Here is a 22,490-nt window from a genome sequence, read left to right on the forward strand (position 1 = left end):
TAGGCTCCTAGGAGCACTGCACTGAGTGCCCCACCTCACCACCAGAGGCTGGCAGTTTCAGGTCCTTTGTTAGTTTCGCAGAGCTAAAGTGCCCAAGGTAAAAAATATAGAAGGGAACACTTCGTGTGGCTCAGAAGGGCACACGCAGAAGCAGGCACTTGTACTCTGCCACACTCAATGTGTAAGTGATAAAAGCCTTACAAACGTGCATGCCTGTTGAACCAGCACTGACACTTCTAGGGAAAGAAAATAGGTATGCAAAGGTGATTCACTGTGAGGTTTACAATAGCAAAAAATTGGGAACAATCCACATGTTCCTGCGTGGGGGCCTGAGTAAATACTTTACAGTACAACCTCACAATGGCACACTACACAGCCATTAACAACAAGGTAAAACAGGCATGGTGTATTAGCTTTAAAAAGCCAGTAATAAAATAGTATATATGGTCTCATGCTCATTTTTTAAAATCTGTATAGAAGCATAGAAAAGTACAGTTAAACAATGGAATAGAAAATAGTTATTTTGGGGCATTAACATTGTGGGTTAAATTTCTTTTCTGCTTATTTTCACGTGACAAGAGGAATGCTAGTAAATATCAAAAAGAGCAGTAGATGTCCAAGAGAGAAAGTAGGCCCAGATAGACAAGATGTCTATTTCAACGATGGCCATACTTTGACCCTGGGCGTATTGTATTGGTAACAAGGTGGTTGACTCTGTGTCCCTCTGTGTTCCTGCTGTGACAGTGACATGGCACCGAGAGGCAAGAGGTACTCTACTCTCAGGATCCCTTGGCTGAACTTGGCATCTTCTTCCTTGTGGGTCTGACCACCTTCTCAGTTCTGACTAAGAACTTGCAGATATCCAGCAGCACCAGGAGCGCCAGGCAGACGACAGCCGGGATGCAGGTGTTCAGTGACTCCTTTAGAGACACCAATGTGAAGATGGACCCTAGAATGGAAAGTCAGGTCTCTGAGGCTCCCTGGGGCACCCAAGAGATCCAGGAGCTCAGGGCTCTCCAGCCTAGGCTGACCAGCTCAAGTCCTCCCCTTAAGCACCCCCCAGGCACACATCCTAAACTAGGTGCACTTGTCTCCATGGCCTCCCAGAGAAAGCAGGACCAGGAATCAGAAGTTTTTTAAATTAATGGAACACCCCTTTCTGAGAGCAAGAAAGAAACAGGAGAAAAAAACCAAGATGGCGGCATAGGTAAACACCTAAACTGCTGCCTCACACAACAATTTCAAAACTACAACTAAAAGACAAAACGTCTATCACCCAGAACCACGGGAAAGCTGGCTGAGTGGAAGTTCTACAACTAGAAGGAAAGAGCAAACAGCATTGAAAGGTGCACAAGCGCTAAAAAGCTGAGGTACAGAGTTGTGCGAATCGGGCTGGCGGCGGGCGACTGGGTGCGCTGCTTTTTTCAACCCGAAGGGAGACAAGCTCCCGATTACTCTGAACTCCTGTTTCTGGGGAGATGCTGGGGACCCAAACTCCTACAGGGAGAAGCTGGACTGTCTGCCATCAGGTCGGAAAGTGAGGGTGGCTTTCTTGCAGAGGTGCACACAGCAATCATTGTTTGCTGCACTGGAGCGCAGGACGCAGGGACAGCTGACTGGCAGCCATCGCTGTTTGCCACGCCCTAGCCTAGTGACTCTCTGAGACCCCGCCACGCACAATCTACAAACCCACCCAAGCTCCACGCAGCGGCTTTTGCATATAAATGGCCTGCCAGATCTCAGCTTAACCTAACAAACTGCAGCTCTGGTCAGATAGCTCCAAAACTCCCAAACCCCAAGCAAAGAGGAGAAAACTGTAGTTCTCGTTGTAGCTCCTGCTGGGTGGCCTCAGACAGTAGCTGACCTGCACCCCACTGGAGATCCAAAAGCTAGCGTATCTAGTGGTCAGTGTGAGACACCAGATTTCAACTACTCACATCCATAAGTAACACATTCAAAAGGCAGACTCAGTGAGCACCAAAGCCCCACTGAAGCAAGTCCTGCCCCATAAGCATGTCTCCAGCACAGCAGTTCTTCAATTATAGACACAGCAGGTCCTCACAGCCAATTGGCCTGGAGGTCAATTCCTCCCAGTGTACCAACAGCAATCAAGGCTTAACTACATCAAGACTCTGTACTCAGCCGAAACCGGTTTGGCTCAGTGGATAGAGCGTCGGCCTGCGGACTGAGGGGTCCCGGGTTCGGTTCCGGTCAAGGGCATGTACATTGGTTGCGGGCACATCCCCAGTGGGGGGTGTGCAGGAGGCAGCTGATCGATGTTTCTCTCTCATCGATGTTTCTAGCTCTCTATCCCTCTCCCTTCCTCTCTGTGAAATATCAATAAAATATGTTTAAAAAAAAAAAAAAAAAGACTCTGCACTCAGCCCACAAAGGGGTGCACCAAGAGTGTCCACCTCAGGTGATAGGCTGAACCACTTGTCACCTACCACAGAAAACCACTCCATCAACACAGGGAAGCAGCAAAATGCGGAGACAAAGAAACATGTCACGAATGAAAGAAATGGAGGAAAGCAAACTACTGGACATAGAGTTCAAAACCACATTTATAAGGTTACTCAAGAATCTTCTAAAAACCGCCGAGAAACTTGATGAGACCTCCGAGGAGCTTAGTGAGACCTTCAAGGACCTTAATGAGAATGCCAAAAAAATGGAAAAAGACCAGTCAGAAATTAAGCATACACTGTCTGAAATAAAGAATATACAGAAATTCAACTGTAGATCAAAGGACCCCAAGAATCAAACCAAAGATCTGAAATGAGGAAATAAAAAACACCCAACCAGAAAAACAAAAAGAAAAAAGAATCCAAAAATATGAAGATAGTGTAAGGAGCGTCTGGGACAACTTTAAGCGTACCAACATCAGAATTATTGGGGTGCCAGAAGAAGAGAGAGAGCAAAATATTGAAAACTATTAGAAGAAATAATGACAGAAAACTTTCCCTACCTGGTGAAAGAAATAGACTTACAAGTCCAGGAAGCACAGAGAACCCCATACAAGAGGAATCCAAAGAGGACCACACCAAGACACATCATAATTAAAATGCCAAGGGCAAAAGACAAAGAGAGAATCTTGAAAGCAGCAAGAGAAAAACAGTTAGTTACCTACAAGGGAGCACCCATATGACTGTCAGCTGACTTCTCAACAGAAACTATGCAGGCCAGAAGGGAGTGGCAAGAAATATTCAAAGTGATGAATAGCAAGAACCTACAACCAAGATTACTCTACCCAGCAAAGCTATCATTCAGAATTGAAGGTCAGATAAAGAGCTCCACAGACAAGAAAAAGCTAAAGGAGTTCATCACCACCAAACCAGGATTATATGAAATGCTGAAGGGTATTCTTTAAGAAGAGGAAGAAGAAGAAAAAGGTAAAGATAAAAATTATGAACAACAAAATGACAACAAATACATACCTACCAACAAGTGAATCTAAAAATCAAGTGAATAAAAAATCGGATGAACAGAATGGACTGATGAATATAATAGAATCAGGGACATAGAAAGGGAGTGGACTGACAATTCTCGGGGGGAAGAGGGTGTGAGGGGTGCAGGAAGAGAATGGACAAAAATCTTACACCTATGGATGAAGACAGTGGCGGGGGGTAAGGCCACTGGTGGGGTGGGGAATCAGGTGGAGGGGAGCTATGGGGGAAGAAAAGAGGAACACTTGTAATAATCTGAACAATAAAGATTTATTAAAAAAGAAAGAAAGAAAGAAACAGGAACAATCCAGCCAAATAGGGCAGGAAGGTGGCTAGATAGGCATTTTGGAACAAATTCTTCCTGCTCCAACTCCTTTCTTAATCCTACTGGAGGGAAGGAGGCCCAGGGGTTGGTGTTGGAAGTGAAAGAAAGATCTGAAAATGAGGGAAGCTCCTGAGATGGAAAGAAAGCCTGGGGGCAGGATGGTAGTGGTGGCAGCGATGGTGACACGAGACCTGGGGGTGTAGAAGCAGCAGCTGTCTTTGTACATCAGCAGTCCCTGTGAGCAGAGCTGCTATGAGGGGGTCCCTCCAGGACTTCTAGCCCCAGGCAAATTCTCTGCTTTTCTGTTCAGGGGGCTCAGCTTCTTGGTTCCCAACTGCCAGACACATAAGTCAAGTGGCAACTGCTACTCTATCCTCTCATCTCAGGGGTGGGATGGTGGAGAGCAGTCGGGACTTTTAGGTTACATTATAATACATCCTCATGATGGAATATCACACAGCCAATAGAAATGATGAGGTAGAAGGTCTAGTTGACATGAATAGTGTTACAGTAGATTAAGTTTGAAAAGCACCTGCCCTAGTCTGAAGACCATGGAAACTGTAATACAGCAGGAAGTGCTCCTGGTTCCAGAGAAAAAAGGGGGGGGGGCAATAGTAACGGGGAACAGAGGAACAGCCAGGCCTTCCCATCATCCTCCCCAAGAATTCCTCCTTCCCCCTGCCCAGGGGGACACCCCTTACCCATCATGAGCACGATCAAGAGGAAGTTACTGATCTCTTGCAGCTTCGGTGGGCCCAGGGCCAGCAGCAACCCAGCCAGCAGTTCCAGCCAACCTACGGTCACTTGGTAGCTCATGGGATCTGGCTGGTAGCCGAACACCTTCAACGGGAACACCTCAGCGAACTGCTCGAACAGGGCTTTCTAAGGGTGGCAGGGAAGGCCTGTCAGCCACTCACCAAGGATCCACTTCCTAGCCACTGTACGGGGCATTTGGTGCCTACGTCAACTACCCCCAACAAAGGAGTGACTACTCTAGACCAGGTGCAGGGCTGAGGTCAGCTGGAAAGGAGAGAGCCTCCCTGGGGGGCTGAGCTTTGGAATCAGTAAACAGGCTTCATGCTCCAGGGAGAAGGGCTGGATGGTGATGCAGAGATGGACTGAGTTTCTCACTGGACTCTCCCCAGCCCCAAATTCAAGGAAAAGGAAGCAAGTCTTGGGCCTTCTCATTTGTGCCAAGGCCTTGGGAACGCCACAACGTCTCTTTATGCCTGGCCTGGCTTCTCTTCAGGTACTGTGCAGCGACTATTTGGAGTTGGGAGAGAGGATGGAAGGGCAGATTGTTGCTCATTAAACAGATTCCACTTTCTACATCATATGCTGGTGCCTGGATCCCACTGCAATAGAAACAAGGGGAGTTGAAGGGGCTCAAAGTGACTCATCTTGCTGAATCAGGCTCCGTCCTGGGCCACATGACTTCATCCTGATCCTCAGGTTGGCTACCTTTTCCTGCTCCCCCACCTCAGCGCTACCTTCTCCTACTCAGTGATGCAAGGACACACTAAGCTATCTGGCTCTAGGGATGAACTTGCCCAAACCCACCACCTTAAGACAGGAAAGAAGGGGAGAACCCAGACCTGGGAGAGGGAGCTTGCAGGGTCTCCAAGTCTGGCTGTTTGGAAGGCTTGGGGGATTGGTGAGCATGAGAACATGAAAGCTTTCCCCAGTCTAGAACTAGACAGAAGGCCTAAGGGCGTCTTCTAGGCCTCCCTCCCAGGCTTCATCCTCCAGAAAAGGGCTCTCTGGATTCTAAGTTAAGAGAGTATAACCTTGCCCTAACAGTTAGGGCCTAACTGGTTTGGCTCAGTGGATAGTGCGTAGGCCTGCGGACTCAAGGGTCTCAGGTTCGATTCCGGTCAAGGGCATGTAACTTGGTTGCAGGCACATCCCCAGTAGGGGGTGTGCAGGAGGCAGCTGATTGATGTTTCTCTCTCATCCATGTTTATAACTCTCTAGCCCTCTCCCTTCCTCTCTGTAAAAAAAATTAATAAAGTATTTAAAAAAAAAAAAAAAAAGAGAGTGTAACCTTTACACTTCACCTTCAGGGCGGGTTTCCTACCCTGCCAAATGGGGATTAATAAACCCTGCCTCACGAAGCTCCCAAGAACTCAAGCAAGGAAGGAGCTGTTTCTTTTCCACCCCGTTTTTCTCCCCCAGGATCCGGAGCATTCCTCCTGCGGCTCTAGATTCGCCTGGGCCACCAATGCTCAGCTGGAAAGGGCCTTCCCGACCCTCCCGTCTATGGAAACTCCCCGGAGGGCGTCACCGTCCAAGACAAGGTTCAGATGCTCTTCCCCAGGCTCTAGCGCCCTCTGGCCCGAAGTCAGGCGGTCGGCGGGGCAAGGGTGCGGGCAAACGGGGGCGGGGCGCACCGGGGTAACTGCTGGGGCCCGGGGCCCACCCACCCGCTGCCCACGCCACGCCGCTCACCATCTGCTGCGACGCAGAAGCCGAGATCTGCTCGGAGAGCTTGGCCGCCCCCGTGAGCGTGAAGAAGCCGCCCAGCAGAACTCGCAGAGCGGCGACCAGCAGCGCCATGGCCGCGCAGGTCCTTCGGGAGGGCGGGCTCACGCGCCCCAGTCCGGCCCGGCCCAAAACCCGCCCCTGCCTCGGATTAACTTCCTCCCGCCCCGGGCGGCGGGAGGACGCGCTAGGGCTTCCCTTTCCTCCTCTTTCAGGAGTGTTGCCACTCTCTTTTGTCCCAGTACCGGGTTGGGGGGGTGGGGGGCCGTAGGGCCGACGGACCTGGCGTTTGTCTCAAGCCCACTTGCTCCTAACTGACTATATGAGCCCGATTGAATTTAGGGAAAATGTGTCTCCCAGTCAACACGAACAGAGTGGAGTTAAACATGGTATCTGGAAGTGGCTTGCAGGAGAGCAGTTAGGATGCAAAAGACCAGGGCCTCGTTCCTGCCTGTGCCGCCCTAGCTTAGAGATCTGAGATGTCACCTAACCTCGGTGCGCCGCCGCAGTATCTGCTTCTGTAAGTAGGGATAATGCTGCACCCGTCCCCCGGAGTCTGTAATAGGCCTAGCACAATGCCTGGCACATGTATGAGCTCAAAAAGTTATTTGCGAAGTAATTTATGAAATTAATAATAAATCAATAACGAGTCATTATAAAATGAATTGCTCTTTTGTATCTTTGCTTGAAACATATCTTCTAATTTCTCTCAGCTGAAATCAAAATGTAAAAGGTGTTTGAAAATTCAGATACTTGTGATATCCTGGGCAGTTAGGCAGGAGCAGAGTAGAAACAGGCCAGGTACAGAAGGTCACCAGGGTGGAAAGTCCTGGGTGCCCAGCAACAGGCTAACCTGGGAACTCAAGTATTACAGGGCGGGACCTCACCCCCAGGGTGACCTTACCTCCCCTAGCATGTCTCGGGTCATGCAGTTTAGACCCCTGACCTTTCATATCACTGGCTGTGCAGTTCAGACCCTCCCCTGACCTTGCCTCCCCTGGCATGTCGCTAATCCCGTGGTACATCTCCTTAGAGGAGAACAAGGGGGGCTGGAGAATAGCCTCATTTGACTCCCTGGCATGACCACTCCCTTCAGCATTAAGGCCTCGGAACAATGAGGTTCTGAACCACATAAAATAATCCTATCAACAAAGCCTCAGGTATGTTGACCACAGAGACAGAGTTTTGGTCAAACTATAGATAAATAACATCTAGGCCTCAGTTGTGTTTCAGCTCCAGGCCCAGAAAAGCAGCAAGGCCAGGCAGGCAACACCATAGCTGACATCAGGACCAGCTGCAATAACTAATGATCCCCTCCCTGCCTTGGCCCCAATCGATCAGTGAGACCACAACCCTGAGGAGCCACACCAGGAAAACCTGATGAATACGCTATTGAGATCCTCCCGAGACCACGAGATAAAAGCCATTAAGAGGGAAGACCCAGCACATGCTGGTGCTCATATTCTCTCTCTTCTCTCGCCTTTCTCCCTCTCCCCCCATCTCTCTCTCTCTCTCTCTCTAACACACACACACGCCTTTCCCCCCTTCTGCATCCTCTAGGCGTCTTTTGTCTGTCTTTCTGCTACGCTCCAGGGCCCTTGTTTTGCCTCCATAACTTGCTTCCAGATACCACGCAGCTAGTTGGCTCACTTCTTCCACAGCTCTCTTCTACTCCTGTGACTTCCTAAACAAACTTGCACTTGTATTTGAGCTCCCGGGCTCTGAATTCTTTTCTTAGTCGAACTCAAGGACCAAAGTCTAACATCTGATGCAGTTCGCTATTAATACTTACAGCTGTGAGGAGAGGTTTTCACAGAACAAATCCCTACAGGCCACTCCTGGCACATCTGATTTTTACCTGGAAATCTGTCTAGACTGGGATGGGCAAACTGGGCCAAATTCAGTCAGTTGTATGGGATGTATTTTTTTACTCCCTCCTCCTCCACCAACTAACAATGTTTATTTGTTTACACTAGAGGCCCGGTGCCATGAACTGGTGGGGTCCCTCAGCCTGGCCTGCACCCTCTGGCAATCCGGGACCCCTCAGAGGATGTCGGACTGCCAGTTTCGGCCAGGTCCCTGCAGGCCAGGCCAAGGGACCCCACCAGTGCACGAATCCGTGCACCAGGCCTGTAGTATGCATATAAGATCTTTGGTTAATCTCTTCTCGCCCTCCCCCCTCCCTCCTTCCCTCTGAGATTCAAAAGTCTGTTCCATGTTTCCATGCCTGTGTGTTGAGCGTCTGCCCCCTGGTGGTCAGTGTACGTCATAGCTACCGGTTGAACCGTCAAACGGCTGCTTAGGTTTAGGTTTTTATATATACAGATTTTTTAATGATAAAAATTTTAAAGGCAGCTTCATGAAAGGAAAATTATATGGATTCATATTTCAATATTCATAGTTTTATTGAAACACAGCCACATTCATTTGTCTGTGTACTGTCTACAGTTGCATTTGTGCTGTAACTGCCGATTGAGTACTGCAGTTGCCACCTATGGCCTGCAAAGCCTAAAATATTCACTATTTAGCCCGGGCCATGTGGCTAATTGGTTAAAGCATAGGCCCAAGCACTAAAGGGTCGAGGGTTCAATTCCCAGTCAAGGGCATGTACCTGGGTTGCGGGTTCTCTCCCAGCACCCCCCTCCCCCCTGCCCCAACACACACACACCATCAGGAAGAGTGTGGGAGGCAACCAATCTATGTGTCTCTCTCACATCAATGCTTCTCTCTTTTTCCCCATTTCTCCCTTCCTCCCTCCCTCCTTTCCACTCTCTCTCTGAAAAGCAATGGAAAAAATATCCTTGGGTGAGGATTAACAAAACGAACAAAAAATCACTATCTGGCCCTTTATGAAAAAGGTTTGCCAAACCCTGGTCTAGTGGGCCAGAGAGCCCCCCCCCCCCCCTCTACAGGGGTCTCAAACTCTCCTGCTGCTTTCATTTCCTGTTCATCAAGTTGCTTGGATCTTTTTTTTCTACCTACCACAACCTGCTATAGTAGGAGACAGGCTAGCTGAAGACTAACACGTCCCACGTGCTTCTAAATGCCAAGTAGTTCCAACATCCAGGTGTGCTATTTATTACATAAATTGGACCTTTCACTACCTACATCTTTGTCATTAATCCAAATTATTTGATCAGTCAATAAAATGATATACAATTATGTATAAATGTGTAATGATTAAATTCCTCAACAAAAAGTAAAATTATTCAAACATTTAATCACTGAACACACATAAGCACATTAAGAAATTATATTTAGGATACTTATTCCATACAAAAATTAACACAAAGTTATAGAATTTGATAAGCAATATACACATTTACTATTCTTTCTCCTTTACTAATTTTTCTATCCTTGGAATTAAAGATGTGACTGCAAGTCTTAGGGCAGGACCAGAAACCAACAGATTTCTTTGTTTTGACTCAGTCAAAGCTGAAAATGTAGCATCACATAAGTAAATAGTTGAAAAAGGCAATAAAAATTTCATTGCCCTTTCATGGAGTTCTGGATAACCTGTCTTTGCTTTTATCCAAAACTGAGTTACAGACATTGATTTAAATACTGATTTTAATTCTAAATCTGAAGATAACTGTGCTAGTTTTTCTTCTTCCAAGTCCTTGAGATTATTATTTCGATGATACATGAAAGGATTAATTATCCACAAATTTCCCAGGCGCAAGTCTTCTTCTGGTGGATAACAGTCACTGAACATTTGATAAAGTCCTTCCAGGTGCTCAAAAACAGTGCTTGAAATGCTTCTCATATTTAAGCTGGATGAGTTTGAGAATTCGGAAAATGAAGGAAACATGTCATAATCATTCTCTTGTGTGCGCTTCAACCACATTTTTAGCTTTTCTTTAAGTACATCCATTTTATTATACAAATTGAAGAGTGTAGTCATACTTCCTTGGAGACTTAAATTTAGTTCATTTATAAGTGAAAAAATATCTGATAAATAGGCGAGCCTTGCCACCCATTCCTCATCAAGAAAATACTTGGCCAAATTGGAATGCTGCTGATTTAAGAAAATTTCAATTTCATGTCGTAATTCAAATAATCTTGTTAAAATTCTCCCTCTCGATATCCATCGTACTTCAGCAGGAAGTGGTAAATTCACATGCTCAGAACCCATCTCTTCACACAAAATTGTTAACATCCGTGAATTCAAGGCATTGCTCTTTATAAAACTTAAAATTTGTGCTGACTGCAAAAGAATTTTATGTAAGCACGGAGACAACTTTTCTGCTGCTAAATGTTCACGGTGAATAAAACAATGTGTAAATGCCAGTGTATTCATGGCAACTTCATGAATTTTTTCCCTTAAAACAGAATACCTGCCAGTCATGCTTGCAGCTCCATCTGTACAGAGACCAACACAATATTTCCAATTCAGAGATTTACTATGAATATATTTATTTATTAGTTCAAATAGTTCAACACCAGTTATTTTAGAAGGCATTTCAATACAACATAATAATTCTTCTTTTATATCACTACAATCATTATCAATGAAACGAATATAGCACAAAAGAAGGGTGGTATTTGAGATTTCTGAAGACTCATCTATCTGAAGGGCAAACCACTTTGACTCTCTGACTTTTTGAATCAGCTGTTCTTCAACATCAGCAGACAGTTCATCAATCCTGTGTCCGATCATATTATTAGAAAGAGGAATGGTTTTCATTTTGTCTCCAGCACTTGAACCCCAAACTTCTGAACACATTTCTACTAAGTGTGGTTTAATTAACTCTTCAGCAATGGAGAATGGCTTCTTGCTGGAAGCAATTTGGAAAGCAATTAAATAAGAAGCTTTCACGAGTGACTTTTCAACTAGTAAACACTTTTTAAAAGAACTATTTTGACATTCCATTTCAAGAGATTTTTGTTCAAAAAAATCTACTGGTTTGTTTTCCAATTCTGAATGTTTTGTCTTTAAGTGATGAGAAAGATCTGCTGGCTTCATGTGTTCAGCAGATAAGATTTCTCCACAAATGACACACTGAGGCCTTGGTGAACTTTCTTTTGATCCATGATAGATAATAAAACCAACTTTTAAATATTCTACATCGTAAGTCTGGAAAAAATCTATTTTTTTTTTCTTTGCAGGTGGAGAATCAAGTTCCACATCATTCTTCCCATTAGGCATAGGTAAATCTGAATGAAATATTTGAATTTCTGTTATTTTCAAGAATAAGCTATGTTATTGATGTTTTCCTCATACATATTTAAAGTTTACACTTTTTTTACTACTTATCAAGGGAATATACTAAAGCTTAAACACAAACCATAATACTTCCATGATGCCATTGAAAACAGAATTTCTCCTTTGTCCAAAACTTGGTCACTAACTAAAATAAAACTGTAAGCTGTGCTACATGAACAAGAAATTCTGTCTATTCAATAGATAACTGGAATTAGGGTTGAAGTCCACAGAATACATCATATTAACAATAAATTACTTCACTTTTTAAAAACTCAGGGGGAAAAAAGAGAAAAGAAATGTTGCAAAAAGTTAACATTTGGTAAATCTAGATGAAGGGTATATTGGTGTTTGTTGTGCTATATTTTCAAACTTCCTGAATTTTTAAATTTTTCCAAATTAAAGTTGGGGGGGAAAGGGTTAATTAGTAGTTTTAATACTCAATGTTAGTGAGGGTGCAGAGAAATTAATGATCTCAAAACACTGAAAGTTGGAGCATAAATTGATGTGCTTTTCTGAAGGGCAATTTTGCAACATATATATAAAAAAAAAAAAACTTTGGGAAGGTAATGGGGGGATGAGGACAAATATGTAATACCTTAATCAATAAAGAAATTTAAAAAAAATATATGATAGCTTTTGCCCTGGCTGGTACTTCTCAGTGGTTAGAGCATTGGCCCCAGTCAGGGGCACATACCTGGGTTGCAGGCTCAATTCCTGGCGCACTGGGGTATGAGTAGGAGGCAGGTAACCAATCAATGTGTCTCTATCACATCAATGTTTCTCTTTCCCTCTCTCCCTCCTTTCCACTCTCTCTAAAAATCAATGGAAAAAATATCCTCAGGTGAGGGGTGGCAAAAAAAAGTCTATGATAGTTTTTGAAACTATAACTCCACTACTTAGAATTTATCCTAAGAATAAAATTAGACAAGTGTACAAAGATCCATTTATACAGCTAAACTCAACATTTTTTATAATATTAAAAAATGAAGTAATCTAATTGCCCAATCTTAGAGGAATGGGTATGTTATATACACTGGAATCTATGCACATCTTTCAAGAATCTCAATGTATATTTAAATTTATATTCATATGGAATGGTTTCTGGTTTCTGATGCAATTCAAATAAAAATGTAGTTTATAAGAGTATATAGGAAACAATCCAATATTTAACATAGAAAAATTTTTAATGCATAAGCACACATACCTACACATTTAGATGTCCACAGATCCTTTACTACCTTCCACATGTGAATCTGCATATAATTTTAATTCATGTACACAAAGAGTGTATCATTTTAATGGGAATATAAAGCAATCAAACTTACTGAGGAAGGAAAATGAGATTCTCCTTGACTTCTACCAAAAGAAAGGCATCCTTCATAAAAACTCATGATTACTTTTTAAATTTTTTTATTGATTTCAGAGAGAAGGGAGAGGAAGAGAGAGAAACATGAATGAGAGAGAAACATCGATCAGCTGCTTCCTACATGTCCTATAGTGGGGATAGAGCCAGCAACCCAGACTTGTGTCCTGACTGAGAATCAAACTGTGACCTCCTGGTTCCTGGGATGACACCCAACCAACTGAACTTCACTGGCCTAGCTCATGATTATTTTTTGATAGAGTAAGCTTTTAAATACAGTATATTCGATGAAGTAAAATTAAGAACAAAAATCAGCCCTGGCTAGTGTGGCTCAGTTGGTTAGGCGTCGTCCCATGCACCAGGAAGTTGCCAGTTCAGTTCCCAGTTGGGGCACATGCCCAGGTTGCGGGCTTGATCCCATGTAGGGGGTATGCAGGAGGCAGCCAACTGATGTCTAGTTCTCATATCAATGTTTGTTTCTTTCTTTCTTCCTCTCTCTCTCTCCCCCCGCCCCTTCTTTCCTCTCTCTCTAAAAAGAAAAAATCAAGCCCTATCTGGTTTGGCTCAGTGGATAGAGTGTCAGCCTGTGGACTGAAAAGTCCCGGGTTTGATTACGGTCAAGGGCACATGCCCAGGTTGCAGGCTTGATCCCCAATGTGGGGCATGCAGGAGGCGGCTGATCAATGATTCTCTCTCATCACTAATGTTTCTATATCTCTCTCCTTCTCCCTTCTCTCTGAAATCAATAAAAATATATTTAAAACACAAAACAAAATAAAATAAAAAATCAATAAAAAAAATTTTTTTAATTAAAAAATGCTTTGAGCAGAGCTATGAAAGTAACTGAAAATATAAGGGTAGGTGGGGTTAAAAGCTATAACATGGATTGGAGCAACAGTTTACAACCTTTTCAAGTATGAATTCAAATAATTTTCCTTATCAACAATACCTCAGACATACAGTCATACCTTTAGTAACTGACAAATCAACTTATAGTGTTTAAATAAAAAAGAACTAAGATTAAATCACTAATGCTTTTAAAAAATGTGTATTTAGTAATTGTGATAGCTTATCTATATATCTGAAAAACAGATGTTTGTCTACTCTACACGTAATGCTTTGTGTGCATATGGATTCAACTGAGTAGTTATTAGTATAAATGACAATAATTATAAGAGAAATAAATTAGATGTTCAAAAGATTAATGTTTTCATATTTAAGTATTGTCAATGACTTTCTTTTCCTTTCTTTAAAAAAACAACAACAGAGGACAAACTTTCCTCATGTGGAAAGCACAGGACACATACCTGTCTGACATTCCTTGTTTTGTGTATGTGGTTTGCAAGAGATGGCCTTGGTCTGTGTGGCGGGCTTGCACAATAATGCTTTGTTCTTTAAAAGCCGGGCAGACTGGGAATAAAGAAGTTTCATGGCATCTGTCTGTATATTTCCCTAGTTAAAAACAAATTAAGAAACCAAAGAGAGATTTTTTTTAGTATCTCATCACTAACAATAATTGCTATCAATTGAAAGGTGGCATATATCAAGAGAAATATAATTCCTCTGAGTGACTGTAATAAAGAAGTCACTATGGAAAATATACACTAATTCCTAATTCTTCTAATCAGTTCCATTTACTGAAAATATTCTACCCATAGTAAGTATAATCAAAACAATGAAAGCAATCTTTGCTAATTAGGACAACTATTTAGAAAAATTAGAGCCGATGTCAGACTATATGCAAAAATATATTCCATATCAATCAACAACCTCAAAATGAAAAATATTAACTGGAGAACTTTTAAATGAACAGAACAAGAAACAAGTATTCTTAAATAAAACATAAGAGTTAAAAACAAAGCAGAAAAGATGGACATATTTGAATTTTTTTTTGCAAACCAAAGTCTTTATAAAACAAAGTTGAACTCTGGATGGTGTGGCTCAACTGGTTGAAATGTCATCCTGCATACTGAAAGGTTTCAGGTGCAATTCCCGGTCAGGGCACATACCCAGGATGCAGGTTCCATCCCTGGTTTGGGTGCGTGCTGGAGGCAACCGATGGATGTCTCTGTCTCTGTCTGTCTCTGTCTGTCTCTGTCTGTCTCTGTCTGTCTGTCTGTCTGTCTGTCTCTCTCTCTCTCTCTCTCTCTCTCTCTCCCTCTCCTTCTCCCTCTCTCTCTCTCTCTCCCTCCTTCCCTCCCTCTCCCTTCCTCTTTCAAATCAATAAAAATACATCCTTGGATAAGGATTTCTAAAAAAAACTAAAGAATAAGCAACAGAGTGGGAGAATGTATTTAAAACATGTTTTTTCATTCAGTTAATATTTACTGAATGTTCAGTATAAGCCAGGCACTGTTCTAAGCCCAGGGGATACAGCAAAAAACAAGACAAAGTCCTACTCTCATGTAACTTACATTCTAGAGGGAGGCACAGACGATAAACAAGTAAAACAAATATATAATGTATAATTTTAGGGAATGATAAGTGCTATGAAAGAAATAAAGTAGGGTAAGAGAGTGGAGAATGATGGTGTGGAGGAAGGAGTAAACATTTGAGCAGAGACCTTCTGAATATTCAAAAGAGCAAGCCATGCAAAGGCCTGAGGTCAGCAGATTCCAGGCAGAGGAATGGTAGGTGCAAATCTGTGAAGTGGGAAAGAGCTTGGCCTGCTTTAAGAATATCAACAAGAACAAGGCTGAATAAGTAAGCAGGGGTGAGAATGATACATTTGGAGAGGTAGGCAGAAGCCAAACTGTATAGGGTCTGGAAGGACTGTGTTTTAAATTTTTAAAATAGATAATATATTCAATAATTTTGAGTTATATAATAATACAAAGGGTATAAAAGTGTATACATAAAAAGTTTTCTGTGCTTTTCTGCCATCTAGCCAGACTCTACCTTGAATAAAACCACTCTTCTCAATTTCATATACATTCTTCCAAAGATGGCCTATGTCAATGATTTTTTTTAAAATATATTTTATTGGACCCAACCAAGATGGCGGCATAGGTAAACACCTGAACTTGCTGCTGCGCACAACCACATCAAAACTACAACTAAAAGACAAAACGAATATCATCCAGAACCATGGGAAGGCTGGCTGAGTGGAAATTCTACAACTAGAAGGAAAGAGAAAAGCGCATTGAGTCCAGGAGGAGGTGCGGAGATGTGGAAGTGTGGCGGTACAGAGGTGCGCGTGAAACGGGCTGGCAACTGGGTATGCTGTTGTCTTTTTCAATCGGGAGGGAGATACAAGCTCCTGACTGCTCTGAACTCCAGTTCCAGGCGAGACTTGGGGGACCCAGACTCATATGGAGAGAAACTAAACTGTCTGGCATCCGGCCGGAACGCGAGGGCAGCTTTCTCTCAGAGGTGCTTGCAGCAATCATTGTTCCTGCATGGTGCCGCAGGACACAGAGACCCGAGGGCCTCTTCGGGGCAGGGCTGATGGGCAGCCATTGCTGTTCGCTCTGCCTGGTGATTCCCTGAGACCCCGCCCCACCCAATTTACAACCCCACCCAAGCTGTGCACAGAGGCTTTTGCATATGAATGGCCTGGCCTTTTGCAATCTAAAACCTAACAAACTGCAGCTGGGTCAGAGAGCCCCAGAGCTTCCAAAAGAAGGCCCAAGGCTCCACAGCAGCTTGCATTGCTTCATAGCTGGGCCTCATCTGGGCACCTCCAAACCCCAAACAAAGAAGAGGAATCTACAGATCTCTCTGTAGCTCCCACTAGGTGGCCTGGAGCAGTGGCTGACTTTGCACCTCCTTGGAGATCCAAGAGCCAGGGTACCCAGTGGTCAGAGTGAGACTATCCAGATTACAACTCTTCACATCCATAAGAGACACACTCGGGGCAGACTCAGTGAGTGCCAAAGCCCCACTGAAGCAAGTCCTGCCCCATAAGGCTGTCTCCAGCACAGAAGTTCTCCCATTGTAGACACAACTGATTCTCACAGCCAACTGGCCTGGAGGTCAATTCCTCCCAGTGATACTAACAGCAATCAAGGCTTAACTACAACAAGACTGTACACACAGCCCACAAAGGGGTGCACCAAGAGTGTCCACCTCAGGTAATTAGGGAGGCTCAGCCACTGGGCCCTACAGGACACCTAGCACACAAAGCCATTCTATCAACACAGGGAAGCTGCCAAAATGCGGAGACAAAGAAATAGGTCACAAATGAAAGAAATGGAGGAAAGCAAACTACTGGATATAGAGTTCAAAACCACAGTTATAAGGTTACTCAAGATTCTTCTAGAAACCTCCAAGAAATATAGTGAGACCCTTAAGGATATGAAAAAGGACCAATTAGAAATTAAGCATACACTGACTGAAATAAAGAATAATATACAGAGATCTAACAGCAGGCTAAAGGATCCCAAGAATCAAGTCAAACATTTGAAATACAAAGAAGCAAAAAACACCCAACCGGAAAAGAAAAAAGAAAAAAGAATCCAACAATATGAAGATAGTGTAAGGAGCGTCTGGGACAACTTTAAGCGTATCAATATCCGAATTATTGGGGTGCCAGAAGTAAAGAGAGAACAAGATATTGAAAACCTATTTGAAGAAATAACGACAGAAAACTTCCCCTACCTGGTGAAAGAAATAGACTTACAAGTCCAGGAAGCGCAGAGAACCCCAAACAAGAGGAATCCAAAGAGGACCACACCAAGAGACATCATAATTAAAATGCCAAGGGCAAAAGACAAAGAGAGAATATTAAAAGCAGCAAGAGAAAAACAGTTAGTTACCTACAAGGGAGTACCCATACAACTGTCAGCTGACTTCTCAACAGAAACTATGCAGGCCAGAAGGGAGTGGCAAGAAATATTCAAAGTGATGAATAGCAAGAACCTACAACCAAGATTACGCTACCCAGCAAAGCTATCAGTAAGAATTGAAGGTCAGATAAAGAGTTTCACAGATAAGAAAAAGCTAAAGGAGTTCATCACCGCCAAACCAGTATTATATGAAATGCTGAAGGGTATTCTTTAAGAAGAGGAAGATGAAGAAAAAGGTAAAGATAAAAATTATGAACAACAAAGTGACAACAAATACCTATCTATCAACAAGTGAATCTAAAAATCAAGTGAATAAAAAATCTGATGAATAGAATGGACTGATGATATAATCGAATCAGGGGCATAGAAAGGGAGTGGACTTACAATTCTCGGGGGAAGGGAGTGTCGGGGGTGCGGGAAGAGACTGGACAAAAATCATACACCTATGGACGAGGACAGTGTGGAGGGGGTAAGAGCATGGGGTGGGGTGGGAACCGGGTCGAGGGGAGCTATGGGGGGAAAAAGAGGAACAACTGTAATAATCTGAACAATAAAAATTTATTTAAAATAATAATAAAATAAAATAAATAAAAATATATTTTAGCCGAAACCGGTTTGGCTCGGTGGATAGAGCGTCGACCTGTGGACTGAAGGTCCCAGGTTCGATTCCGGTCAAGGGCATGTACCTTGGTTGCGGGCACATCCCCTGTGTGGGGTGTGCAGGAGGCAGCTGATTGATGTTTCTCTCTCATCGATGTTTCTAACTCTCTATCCCTCTCTCTTCCTCTCTGTAAAAAAAATCAATAAAATATATTTAAAATATATATATATATTTTATTGATTTCAGAGAAGGGAGGAGAGATAGAAACATCAATGATGAGAGAGAATCATTGATCAGCTGCCTCCTGCACGCCCCACAACACGGGCATGTGCCCTGACCGGGAATCGAACCGTGACCTCCTGGTTCATAGGCTGACACTCAATCACTGAGCCACGCCAGCTGGGCTATGTCAATGATTTTCAATGGTGTGCCATGGCATACTGGTGTGTTGCAAGAATTTTTAAAACATGCAATACCTGACTAGTCAGGGGCACTGACCTCTTCTACCTTAGGTTTAATTAAAAAATGACAACAGCCAACACAATATGAATGAATGAATCAATCATTCAATCAAAATTATACCTATTATTTTTTGTCAGATGGGCAAAAAATGTATTTTTTGGTGTGCTGCAGAATTTTAGTAATTAGTTTATGTGTGTCATGAGATGAGAAAGGTTGAAAATCGCTAGTTTATGTAATTAAATAAGTTGCTTCTGACTACAAATGATCATATTATTAGTAAGGTTCTGCATTGTCACTTAGCAAGCTATCTTGGAGGTATATTTACATAACTTTGTATAAAGCTGCCTCCTAGGGGCTTTATACACTGAATGTACCTCAGGGAATGTGAAGTGTCTCGGCTGAACTTTTTTTGTTGTTGTTGATCCTCACCCAAGGATATTTTTCCACTGATTTTTTTAAATATATTTTACTGATTTTAGAGAGGAAGGGAGAGGGAGAGAGAGATAGAAACATCAAAGATGAGAGAGAATCATTGATTGGCTGCCTCCTGCATGCCCCCTACTGGGGATTGAGCCTGCAACCCAGGCATGTGCCCTTGGCCGGAATCGAACCTGGGACCCTTCAGTCCTCAGGCTGATGCTCTATCTATTGAGCCAAACCAGCTAGGGCTTTCCCCTAATTTTTAGAGAGAATGGGAAGGGGAAAAACATTGATGGAATTAAACACAGGACCCTTCAGGCTTCGGGCCAAAGCTCTATCCACTGAGCTAAACTGGCTAGGTCATCTGCTTCTGAACATTTAAATATTACAAATCTTTTGCTGTTATAAACAATGCTGCAATAAATATCCTTACACATAAATTAATTTTACATGTGCTACTATCCTATATAATAAAAGCCTAATATGCAAATCGACCGAACGGCAGAACCATTAGCAGAAAGACCTGTCACTATGACACGCACTGACCACCAGGGGGCAGACACTCAATGCAGGAGCTGCCCCCTGGTGGTCAGTGCGCTCCCACAGGGAAAGCACCACTCAGCCAGAAGCCAGGCTCACAGCTGGCGAGTGCAGCGGCAGCAGCGCTAAGCAGCAAGCTGAGCAGTAAGGTGCAACGAGCAGGTGGGCGGTAAGGAGTGAGGGGTCCTGGACTGCAAGAGGGATGTCCAACTACTGCGGAGAGTGGGCCTAAGCCGGCAGGCAGACATCCCCTGAGGGGTGCTGGACTGCAAGAAGGCACAGGCTGGTTTGAGGCCCCTTCCCCACCCCAGTGCACGAATTTTGTGCACTGGGCCTCTAGTATCTACATAAAAAGGTCTTACAAGTGCTGTTTGGTGGGTCAAAAGTATATTAAAATCTGTATGTGACAGACTTTAATTATGATGGTATTGCCAAGTTGCTTTCCATAGAAGTCATATCAAATTAAATGACCTTCCTCTGACCGGTCAGTAGATTGAGTGTTATCCCGTGCACCAAGAGATCATTGGTTCGATTCCCAGTCAAGGCACATGCCTGAATTGTGGGCTCGATCCCCAGTTGGGGGCATGCAAGAGGCAGCTGACCAATGATTCTCTCATCATTTATGTTTCTATTTCTCTCTCTCTCTCCCTCTCTGAAATCAATTAAAAAATATAAAAATAATTAAATGACCTTCAGCAATGTATGTGAGCCTGTTTCCTAGCACTGTTTCCCACTTTTTCATCTCATGACACACATAAACTAATTACTAAAATTCTGCAGCACACCAAAAAATATATTTTTGCCCATATGACAAAGAAATTGGTATAATTTTGATTCATTCACACCGGTGGCTATTGCTGTGTTTACTGTTGTCATTCTCTTATTTGACAATTCTAAGGGAAAAGAGATTGGTGTCCCTGGCTAAATAGTCCAGTATTGCATGTTTTAAGAATTCTTGCAGCACACCAGTGTGCCACAACACAACGATTGAAAATCGCTGCTCTAGTCAACACATTATCAGACTTTTTGCAATTTCTCAATAAGTGAAAAATTAATAGTAGTATCATTAGGTATTTTTCATGGTTAATCATTATTTGTATTTCCTCATCTGTGAACTTTCTATCCATATCCTTTGCTCAGTTTTCCTTTGTCTTATAAAAAAAATTCTATGCCTACTTTTGAATGGGTAACGTAACATGTGACATAAATTCCAAAAATTCAAATAGTAAACAATAAAACTGTAATTCTCCCTCTTAAAATTCTCTCTCAGCCCTGACCGGTTTGGCTCAGTGGATAGAGCGTCGGCCTGCGGACTGAAGGGTCCCAGGTTCGATTCCGGTCAAGGGCATGTACCTTGGTTGCGGGCACATCCTCAGTGGGGTGAGGGGGGCGTGCAGAAGGCAGGTGATTGATGTTTCTCATCGATGTTTCTAACTCTCTATTTCTCTATTCCTCTCCCTTCCTCTCTGTAAAAAAAAAATCAATAAAATATATTTTTTTAAAAAAATTCTCCCTCAGTTACTGAGTTCTCCATAGAGGCACCACTATTATCTATTTATTGGCTGCCTTCCAGAGATATTCTATATACATGTACAGGCATGCGTTTTGTCTGTTTTTAACAGAAATGGCAGCATGCTATACTGTTTTGTCTTTTTCACTTATATGTAAGACTGCTCTATGTCTGTACATATAGAGCTGCCTCATTCTTTTTTAACTGCATGGTATTCCACTGTATGGATATAACATTATTTAACTACAGCCCCAACACTGCCACTTTGTATGCTGGTGCAGGGGATTCCAATTGCCAGGCCACATGACTAAGTGTGAGATTGGAGAGGGGTGCATTTCAGGCTTTACCCATGGTCTTCATTTTGATTTAACTTGTGCAGTAGAAATCCAACTGCACTTTTTTTCCATGTTTACTCAGTTCTCACAATACTATTTATTGAATAATCTAGATTTCTTCCACTAATCTAAAATGCCAATTTTATTATTTCTAAAATCTCATATATATTTAGATCTATTTCTGGACATCCTTTCTGTTGAGCTTGTCCATCTGTTCACGGCTTCAGTATCAGTTGTTTCAACTATGTAGAGCTTTATAAAATTTGCAACTTTCCCATAATTTTTAAACTAGCTCTTCCCTCTTCTTTTTCAGAATTTCATTGAAGGTGTTTAAGCAGTGAAGTCACACAATATGATTTTGTTTTAAGATCATTTTGGCAACAATATGAAGAAAAAACGCAACGGGGAAAAAGGGAAGCAGGAAAACAGGTAGGAGGCCATTGCAATAATCCAGAAGAAAGATGATGGTGGCTCAAACTAAGGAGGTAACAAGAACACTGGAGAAGACGTCTGGAAGGAATAAAAGGGTCCTGTTTTAGACATATTGATTGAGATACCTATTAACCATCTAAGTGGAATTAATCATCTAAATGGCAAGTAGGCGGTTGGATACATGAATCTGGAACTCAGAGATTAGGGCAAAAGAAATAAAACTGGGAATCAGCCACCACCTGGGTGCTATTTAAAACCACAGGACTGCCCTGGCTGGTTTGGCTCAGCAGATAGAGCGTCAGCCTGCGGACTGAAAAGGTCCTAGGTTCAATTCTGGTCAAGGGCACGTACCTGGGTTGTGGGCTCGATCCCCCGTGGGGGACGTGCAGGAGGCAACCAATCAATGATTCTCTCTCATCATTGATGTTTCTATCTCCCTCTCCCTTTCTCTCTGAAATCAATAAAAATATATTTAATAAAAAATAAAATAAAATAAAACCACAGGACTGTATGAGTTACCTAGGAAGCAATGTAGGTTAAGAAAAGGTACGAGTATGATGGCCTGGAAATTGAAGAAGGTATTTC

At 42.9% G+C, this 22,490-nt stretch overlaps 2 protein-coding genes across 8 annotated transcripts in view; both read right to left on the minus strand.

The window, feature by feature from the left end:
* Positions 1 to 382: 382 nt before the first annotated feature.
* On the minus strand, positions 383 to 6,363 carry TMEM35B (transmembrane protein 35B). Its single transcript, XM_080657947.1, has 3 exons — positions 6,217 to 6,363; positions 4,470 to 4,650; positions 383 to 949 (listed from the first exon to the last, which is right to left on the minus strand). Exons 1-3 carry the CDS (start codon positions 6,322 to 6,324, stop codon positions 780 to 782), a joined length of 459 nt encoding a protein of 152 aa, XP_080514073.1. The 5' UTR covers positions 6,325 to 6,363; the 3' UTR covers positions 383 to 779.
* A 3,086-nt stretch (positions 6,364 to 9,449) lies between these two features.
* The window catches only part of ZMYM6 (zinc finger MYM-type containing 6), a 46,140-nt gene continuing 33,099 nt past the window's right edge, over positions 9,450 to 22,490 (minus strand). For 4 of the 7 annotated variants that reach the window (XM_080657792.1, XM_080657791.1, XM_080657790.1 and 1 more), the window contains 2 exons: positions 14,126 to 14,270; positions 9,450 to 11,406 (listed from right to left, as the gene is read on the minus strand). In XM_080657792.1, the coding sequence (XP_080513918.1) occupies positions 9,575 to 11,406; positions 14,126 to 14,270 (1,977 nt within the window). In that variant the 3' untranslated portion in view covers positions 9,450 to 9,574. The remainder of the gene's footprint in view (positions 11,407 to 14,125; positions 14,271 to 22,490) is intronic. The other 3 variants (XM_080657795.1, XM_080657796.1, XM_080657794.1) reach the window with 1 other exon arrangement.

Source organism: Plecotus auritus (assembly GCF_963455305.1).
Source record: "Plecotus auritus genome assembly, chromosome: 2".
NCBI lineage: Eukaryota > Metazoa > Chordata > Mammalia > Chiroptera > Vespertilionidae > Plecotus > Plecotus auritus.

Excerpts from the sequence above, each read along its gene's own strand:
- TMEM35B (XM_080657947.1), bottom strand. The coding sequence starts at position 6,324 with ATGGCGCTGCTGGTCGCCGCTCTGCGAGTTCTGCTGGGCGGCTTCTTC. Across the intron at positions 4,651-6,216 it reads CTTCTGCGTCGCAGCAGATG|AAAGCCCTGTTCGAGCAGTT; the intron begins GTGAGCGGCGTG and ends TGCCACCCTTAG. Across the intron at positions 950-4,469 it reads CTTGATCGTGCTCATGATGG|GGTCCATCTTCACATTGGTG; the intron begins GTAAGGGGTGTC and ends TTTCCATTCTAG.